Here is a 9297-nt window from a genome sequence, read left to right on the forward strand (position 1 = left end):
TTCAGCATGGGCCAGATCATTGTGCATGGGTCAGGCCTCGACCAGGGATTGTGCCTTGGGCCGGTTTTGGACCGATTATGTCCCGATCCACTGGGCGACCGAAGAAAGGCGCAGCGTTAAGTCAAAGATGGAAGAAGTCTTGGCCGAGACCGAGTATTTCGGGAAGGCCCGGTCAAAGTCCCTATATTTTCGGAAGACTAAGTCTTAGATGAATTATTCAGCGTAGACTTAGGCAAAGTTTGTTGTACACGTTTTCTACTCCTATTTATATCTCTAGAGGAGGCGACCCTAAGGCATTCAATCAAGAGATCAATCAAGTTATTCAAGAACTAGAGAGAGACACTTGAGCCTAGGGATTGTGCCTACCCGTGGGTTCCTTGTATTTTCATTGGTTGTGTGTGAATCAATAATAAGATCCAAGGTTGGCTTCGGCCGTAATATTGTGTTGCCTCTTTACTGTTGTTTTCTATCTTCTTTATATTCTGTTCGTTCTTGGAGAAATATATCTTTGCTGGGAAGTTTATTTACTTAGGAGAAAATCTTAAGTAGGGAGTTGGCTGATCAGGTTCTTACGAGGAGGACCTGAGCCGGACAAGGGTTAGCCAAAGTTGTGAATTTTGGTGTGTTTTTCCGCATTAGACAGACCCTTCGTTACAACTACCATGGTTCAAGCTAATACACAGTTAGCATGGATCCAGCAACTCTAGAAAGGCAAGGCGATAGTGATTGAACATGGTTGAGTTTGAGGAGGTTAATAAGAAGGCCAATGAGGATAGAATAGTTAGAATGAAATTATTCAGGTCCACTAAGGGATAGGTTGGTTCTAGGAAGGCTCAAGATAATGTTGATGAAATGAGAAAGATGTAGACAAAAATTCTGGGGAGGTTAAATGATCCTTCAGCACTAGATTATAACTTAGAACCATGAAAACATGTAGGTATAACATGAAAGTGCGAATAACGCTTCTATACATCGCGGGTAACTACCTAACATGCTAAAGTACTAAGGAAGGAAGAATCTTTCGACCTTCATGAACGAGTATATTTCCAACCTCATGTCTTATAACTTGGGTGAAGCCACATCGATTCAAGTATTTTCTCGATATCTGGCAGACAAATCTCTAGAGTGGTACACGCGTCATCAGAATATTTCTCGATATCAAACAGTCGATAGAAAAGGTCTTATTAGCATATTTTCCATGTTTGTCAAGGTTGACTAGCCCAAACGGAAGTTACGTCAAATCTATCAAGGAACAAATGAGACCTTTGAGAGCTACACATATCGTTAGAAGGAGATTGCGTCGGAACTAGATGAGTTGCCTAGCGAGCACGCACAAGTTGGCATGTTATGTTAATATGAACGTGCAATATACAAATCGCAACTGTGTGGAAGAACAACACCAAAGGGTTAGAACAGCCTCCCAGCCAGTTCGTTCTCCCGAAACAAGCGCAACAACAACCACAAGAAAGGAGTGTTAGTACTTCTCTGCCACGTAGAAAATTCGGTGATTTGGAAATGTCGGCATCAAAAGCCTTTGAAGTCTTATTACCAAGGAAACTTATTCAGGTTTTAACACTAGTACTAGGGAAGCCACCAAAAGGGAAGTTCGTAAATGAATGGTGCAAATACCATCAAGCTAACGGACATTCCATAAATTTTCTCTTCGCTTTGAAACACAAAATTTAGGACCTTATCGAAAAATAGGTTATCTTGGCCCCCATAAATTAAATTCAACCCTGTTTTAGTGCATGTGGACATGATCGAGTTAGATGGGCAGTTGAATCAAATTCTAGACGCGTCCGAACTAATCAAAGATATATGAGAATATCGCTACATGTAATTTAGGAGTATTTTTTACACTATTTTGAAGAAGGGTTATTCTTTTTCTTTTGTTTTAGTTTTTAAGCTAAAATGAATGAGTTATTCAATCGAATTTATAAGTTAGCAGAATTATATCTTCAAAATAAAATCAAATTTAAGTTAGGACAAGGCTCCAATTAGTATGATATATTTAGAGACATTAAAATTGTGGTGGCTTAAGCCCAACATTTGTTTTCAATAAAATCAAATCAAATTATTCCATAATTTTCTAAAGTTTTTCCGTATATTCAATAAAATATTTACTTAATTCTCTCTTATATTTTTCAAATTCAACCAAATTTATTTTTTTAAATTTCGACTCAATTTTTTTCAAACCAACCCTAACTCCGGATCCTATATCCGTCCCTAATATATATACGCTAATATATATACACTACTTTGTTATAAATTTCATTTAGAAAATCCACACTTGATCACCAATACAAGATACTGATTTATGATTTACCATTAAGGATTTTTTTTTCTTAAATCATACTTGGATAAATAAAACATAATAAATTTAATGACAATAGTAATTTCTAAGATACCAAAAATCACAGATTTGATTTCCACCTATAACGATTTAAATTGAAGTGGAGTAATTATAGCATAATACCTTAAAAAAATAAATAATAAATTATATAAAACTCCTCAAATAACCAACCTCAGACAAGCCAAAGTTGATATCTAGAGAAGTAATTAAAGTTTCTTTTTATGGCCTGAGAAGTAGTTGCAATGGAATTGGAATTAGTCTACTTGAACATGTCAACTCCGCGTGACTATTAATTACTTGAAAACAATATGATAGTGATAAATTTTGACCTAGTTCTAATAATGAATGGCTTTTAGATGATAACTCTCTTTCTCAAGGTGTACTTGAACATATCACCATTTTTTTACATTAGTTACTTTCTCTTCCAATTGAACTCTATCCAGTACAAATCCAAAAACTTACTTGTCTTCCATTTTAAATATGGTGTTTTCTTTCAAGTGGGCACTATGAAATGGTCTTTGAAACTACCTTTTCCTTTCAATTCAAATATTGTTTCCCATTAATGATATATTGCTAGTTAGTAGTTGAGATTATTTTGAGACTAGGTCATATACACAAAACTTATAAATGAATCATCATTCCTAAATATACTAATTGACTAGCTACTGCATTTTTTGAGAAATGGTCACAAAAAAATGTAAGGGAAAATAATCACGACAAAACCAAACTCATAAAATAATGAAACAACAACGGCACAAAACGAGACAAATATGGAAAACCGTAACCAAGTATACTATCAAGCCAAAAGTTTCCCAAATCTCGTTACACGAATCTAACATCAACCAAGGTCATTAATAGGGAATTCAAACAAGAACACCGAGAGATTGAAAATGAAGAGCCAATGGATTAAAACTTGACAATCGTGATCTATCCCAAGACACAATCCATATATGTTGACAATAAAAATAGTTTTCTTTTTGCAACTGCATGTCAGTAGATTGTCAAGATTCACCCGTGCATGCCAGACCTGTCCAAGGTCTTCCTAGAGTTGAATGATACTACATTAAAAAAATTATAATATATATTTATTTATTGATATATAATAAATGGTTATATTAAAATTCTATATATATTATTGTTAGATGTAACGCCACGTAACAGAATTAAAGTGGTTAGAAAATTATGGTGCAATGAGTTAAGATTTGATGCATACTTGCTTACTAGTCCAAATCAATATAGAGCCTACATAATTAATGTTAATTAATTAATTTGGTGTGAATTTTTTTAACTTTAATTCTTATATATTAAATTCAAATATAAATTATATATATATATAATTAGTGAGTAAATAATACAAAATAAGGTTTATAAAATCAAAATCAATAATTGATGATTTAGATATTAAATTGTATAAACAATTTATTAAAATAAAACTTTTATTAGAAATTATCTAACGATTATGCGATTTGTTTAAGATTTCTCTATAAACAAACTCATTTTTGTTTTGAACGATAATGGTTGTAGTAGAACAAGCCGAACAAATCAAAATTATAAATAGTGTCGGAAGAATCTTTATTAAAGATTTTGAGCGACAGTTAATCATTAGTCGATAGTTGAATAAGAAAGGCTGGAAAATGTCCTGTTAAATCATCTACATATATGTCCGAAATAGTGAGAAATGCATATAAATAATAAGAGGATATTTGTAAGAAGTCTTTTATGAATGATCAAATCGAGTAACTTTTTATTGAAAAAAAAAACTTAAAATCCGATTATTTCGTCTTATTTGCTGCTAAGAAGGGGACGAACACGGACTCAATAAAGAATCACCAACACAATCGGAGGTATGAGCAACAAACAACCCCCGACGATTGAGAGTATTATTTAAACTATAAAAATCCAACACAAAAAAATTGATCCAGCAAAATAGAATATCGGACCAAACAAAACGCAAAATCAACTCAAAACTGAATAATAGAAAGAAAAAAAATACACGTCAATGCTAACAAATAGTTGGAGGGGTCAAGAAAATTTGACTTATCTAACAATTTGTTTATTTTTAAAGAAAGAGAGTTAATCAAACTAAAAAAAATTTAAATATTATTAGAAAAAAAAATAATTAATAGGGTGATCATGTGTATATATTTTAATTTAGGCATATTTACAAATATATTTTAAAGTATTGAGGTAGTTTTATTGAATTTTTTATAAATTAAAATATTTTATAAAATTTTAATATTTAGGTAATTATTCTTATAAAATTCAAAATAAAGAATTTTTTTCTAAATAGTATATCGAACAACTTTTTTTTTATAGCTGTAAACTAGTTTTTTTAGGGTTATGTGATCTAGTTTTATTTTATGACTAAAAAACTTGTTTTATGTAGTTTTTTTTAGAAGGAAAAAAATATTTATTTAGTCATTTTAATCTAGTTGTCTTTAATATTAAAATATCAATACAAAATTTAAAAACATTGATAACTTCACGTTTTAATTCAAAATAATTCAAAACACTTTCAAATTTAATGTGAAAGAATATGAAGTCTTAAATTCTTGTACTCTACGAATTAAGTTATTAATCTTTCTTTTAAACTTGTGATGATTAACATTTTTTTAAATATTGTATATATATATATTATTGAATTTACACTCATATAACAAACATCATTATTTAGAGAAAGTTAAAATAAAAAATAAATTGACAATGATATTTAAAAGCATGAAGGAAGAACAAGAAGCCTAAGCCATAATTTCCACATCCAAATGAAAGGATTCATGATTCTTCCCGTTATAACTTGTATTTCCTTCTTTCCCTTTCTAAAACTCAGCCTCTCCTCCGTTCAAATTCACTACTTCAGAAGTAAATGCAGCTCCGACGAAGGCAACAACTACACTAAAAACAGTGTATACGAGACCAATTTGAATCTCGCACTCGCTATCCTCTCCTCACAAGCCGCATCCAACCGGAGCTTCTTCAACTTCACCACCGGCACTGGCTCCAACCAAGTCTACGCCCTCTACCTCTGCCGAGGCGACATCACTCACCAACTTTGTAAGTCATGTATTAATGACGCCACAAATCTCCTCCCCACACAGAAATGTCCATACATCAAAGAATCCATCATTTGGTACAACGAATGCATGCTTCGTTACTCAAATTCGAACATCTTTTCGATAGGAGTAAGCACTAACGGCAACTGGGTTTCCTGGGATAGTGACTACAATGTTTCAAATCCTGGACAATTAAGCCAGGTTCCATCCCTTTTATTGGTTTTATTTGGGTTTTGTTTATTGTATCAAAATTTCAAATTTTATGTAAAAATTAGGTTCTTTCGGATACAATGAATGAGCTGATTAAGAAGGCTGTGAGTATGGAAACAACTCCGGCGTATTTTCAGACAGGGGAGGCAAAATTGACGGATTTTGAAATGGTGTATTGTTTGGTTCAATGCACGCCAGATATTACAGGGTTTGAATGCAAAAGATGCTTGTTAGCTGCATTGGCTTATTATCCAAACTGTTGCACTGTAGGGAGTGAATGGGCAATGATGTTTGGGGAAAGTTGTTTAATGATGTATGATACAGCTCCTTTCTATAATATTCAACCAGCTCCTCCTCTTGTTCCAGGCTCGACTCCATTAGAACCCAATAGTACTCATGATAGAGGTTGGTATAATTTATGTTTTTGAAAAAGAAAAACCCTTTTTTGATTAAGTCATCACCTGTCCTTAGAACCCAAAAAATAATAAAAATTGTTACAATTTTAACATAATGAAACTTCTTTGAACAAATAAAAACAATAGTCTTGATATCAAGACATATTTTGGTGTAGACATAAAATAAGGACACGAGTTTTCGCGTTGAAGTTTAATTATCGGGTTTTATATATGGTGTCTCATCTTCATTTTCAGGACACCCTCCTTTGTCCGATCGCAACAAAAATTCGAGTGGTACGTAAAGTTTAGTTTTCTGATCATCATCACTTTGCCATCAAAAAACACATCAACTTCATGAGAGCTATATTGCATAACAATATCACTTGTTTTGATAGGATATGGGGAAATGAGAAGAACCATAATCATTGTTAGTGTAGTTCTTTCTGTGGTTCTAGTCATGCTTGCATCATTTGTAGGTTTTCTCTATACACTAAAGAGAAGAAGATCAATAGTACAAGGTATAAAATATATTCCATATAATTATTTTAATTAATTAATTCCATCTATACTGCAAATATAAATCCTTGACATGTTTATTTATTGATTATTTGGTTTAGAAAAAATAAAATTTGAAGATGGAGAAGATCAACAACATGTTAAATCCCAAGAGTTCCCTTCAATGTCATTGGATTTGATAATTACTGCCACACAAGGTTTCTTAGAAGTAAACAAGCTTGGAGAAGGAGGATTTGGTCCTGTATACAAGGTATATTTAATTGCATGCAATTTGGCCAATTTGGAAATTTTATGGTTCTAAGGACTAACTTGGTTCATTTTTTTCTGTATAGGGTACACTAGACGATGGAAAAGAAATTGCAGTTAAGAGGCTCTCAAGAAGCTCATATCAAGGACTACAAGAGTTGAAGAACGAAGTCATGTTGATTGCAAGACTACAACATCGTAATCTTGTTAGACTTTTGGGTTGTTGCCTGGAAGGAAATGAATCTATTCTCGTCTATGAGTACATGCCAAACAAAAGCTTAGATTTTTTCCTCTTTGGTAACCTTTTTTTTATATAGTTTTTAACTTGCAAATACGTTTTTAGGTAACAACTAATGTGATTGCTTTATTACGAGAAAATTAGATGCAACTCGAGCTCCTAAACTAGATTGGAATAGACGTTTTAGTATCATTGATGGGATAGCTCGTGGGCTTCTTTACCTACATGAGGATTCTCGACTAAGGATCATACATAGAGATCTGAAAGCTAGTAATATATTGCTTGATCATGAATTGAATCCAAAGATATCTGATTTCGGAATGGCAAGGATTGTTGGCATTAATCAAAGTGGAGCAAATACAAACCGAGTTGTTGGAACATAGTGAGTTTTTTTTGTTATTCTTCTAATAATGATCATTTTCATTGAGGTGTTATTTAACAAAATTCTTATTGAATGTTTATCTAAACAGTGGATACATGGCACCCGAATATGCTTTGAACGGATTATTTTCAGTTAAATCTGATGTTTTCAGTTTTGGAGTTCTTCTTCTAGAGATAGTAAGCGGGAAAAAGAACTGGAGTTTTGATAGCTCGGGAAAGAACCTTATTATATTCGTATGTATTTTTCGGTGAAGTTTTCTACATATTTATTTTGAGAATTTCTTTTCTATTTATGCATTGATTCGTTTGTTGTTTTTAATGAATTGAGTGTTTTATGCCAAAAGAATATTGTTTATATATAAATCATTGTGTGACTCTATAGGCATGGGAAGAATGGAAGAATTGTAATGAATTGGAACTGGTGGATCCTTCACTAATGGAAACTTGTGTCCCATCTGAAGTGTTGAAATGTATACAAATCGGATTGCTTTGCGTGCAAGAAGATCCAATCGACAGACCCACAATGTCAAGTGTCGTTGTTATGTTGCGAAGTAGTACAACGAAGCTTCCACGACCAAGACAACCGGCGTTCATGCTCAATCGACATGCTCCAAGGTCACCACAATCACAAGATGTGAAAGTCTTTTCAAATAATGTGACAACATTTTCGAATGTAGCTCCCCGATGAATTATAATTCTTGAGATCATAATTCTCACTTATCCTGAAAAAATATATGTACAAATATATTTTGTATTTGAAAAATAAACGGATACTAGATTAGATTTAGATTCATTTCAAGTTTTTTCATGTAAATACACCTCTTTCACATGTAACATAAATAATTTTATAGCTAAGGGTGATAGAATTGATGCTTGTGACCCTTTTGATTTTATTTTTGTAATTGTGGGTCTAATGATTTTTGGTGGGTGTTTTAATTGGTTTTCATTAGGCAGTTGTAATATTTATTATCGAGTAAGTATTAACTAGTGAATAATCATGTTATTTATATATATATATAAAAAAAAAACTGGTTAAATATTTTAGATGAATAACAAGATGAAATTAAATTAAAACAAAGAGCCTTATTTCTAATTAATATGTAATTGACTTAATTTGTTCATTTCTAAAGTTGATATGAAAAATATTTCAATTTTTTTATTAATACATTTATGACTAATATACATTGTTAGCGAAAAAAACTATCTTTTATCCAATTTATAAAATAGTCAATTAATAATAGAAAGAAATTAAGCCACTTCAATCATGATTGAGTGATTAAGGTGGTTGATTGTTGCACTCGATTTTATTTTTATTTTTTGTACCATTGATTTTAGGGTTATTAATTTTCTTATATTATTTTCATTTCTAAAGGAATGGTTATTCAATATATACTAGAGGTGACAAACATGTACAAGAGCTCATCTTATGTTATTTTTTTTCAATAAAAACTCAATTTCTCACTTCTTCTTTTTTTCACAGATACACCAAATCCTACACGACTCACTCTCTACTATCATTATCTAATGCTCACTGATCGTTAATGGCCACTCACATCCTAGACAAACCATAGCCGCAACCCCACCGAACCCTAGCCGAAAACCTTCTCTCTCCCCGACTCGAATGTGTTGGGTTTTTTGTTTCCTTTGTCCATGAGAAAAAGCCCAACAAATAGGTCCATCTTGGGCCCCACTTAATTCACTTATTTGGGAGCAAAATAAAAAGGGGAGAAAGCTTCTTTTGCAAGAAATAAGAGCAAGAGAAAGAGAGAGAAAAATCAAGAAAGAAAAGAGGGAAAAATTTCAAGTTCCAGCAGTCTTAGTGTTTTGATGAACTCCGGAATTTGAACCGTTGGATCTTCCTAATTTTTCGGACAGCAGCTTCACAACTTCTGGGCCAACATTCTGGAC

At 32.4% G+C, this 9297-nt stretch overlaps 2 protein-coding genes across 2 annotated transcripts; both read left to right on the plus strand.

Annotated features, from left to right (window-relative positions):
• Positions 1–5088: 5088 nt before the first annotated feature.
• On the plus strand, positions 5089–6343 carry LOC124941255 (cysteine-rich repeat secretory protein 38-like). Its single transcript, XM_047481552.1, has 3 exons — positions 5089–5604; positions 5679–6018; positions 6264–6343. Exons 1-3 carry the CDS (start codon positions 5116–5118, stop codon positions 6308–6310), a joined length of 876 nt encoding a protein of 291 aa, XP_047337508.1. The 5' UTR covers positions 5089–5115; the 3' UTR covers positions 6311–6343.
• A 37-nt stretch (positions 6344–6380) lies between these two features.
• LOC124941256 (cysteine-rich receptor-like protein kinase 10) lies at positions 6381–8212 on the plus strand. Its single transcript, XM_047481553.1, has 6 exons — positions 6381–6526; positions 6626–6774; positions 6857–7067; positions 7153–7390; positions 7479–7623; positions 7772–8212. The coding sequence occupies exons 1-6, from the start codon at positions 6415–6417 to the stop codon at positions 8075–8077; spliced, it is 1161 nt and encodes a 386-aa protein (XP_047337509.1). The 5' UTR covers positions 6381–6414; the 3' UTR covers positions 8078–8212.
• Positions 8213–9297: the final 1085 nt, after the last annotated feature.

The sequence above is a fragment of the Impatiens glandulifera genome, chromosome 6 (assembly GCF_907164915.1).
Source record: "Impatiens glandulifera chromosome 6, dImpGla2.1, whole genome shotgun sequence".
Taxonomy (NCBI): Eukaryota; Viridiplantae; Streptophyta; class Magnoliopsida; order Ericales; family Balsaminaceae; genus Impatiens; species Impatiens glandulifera.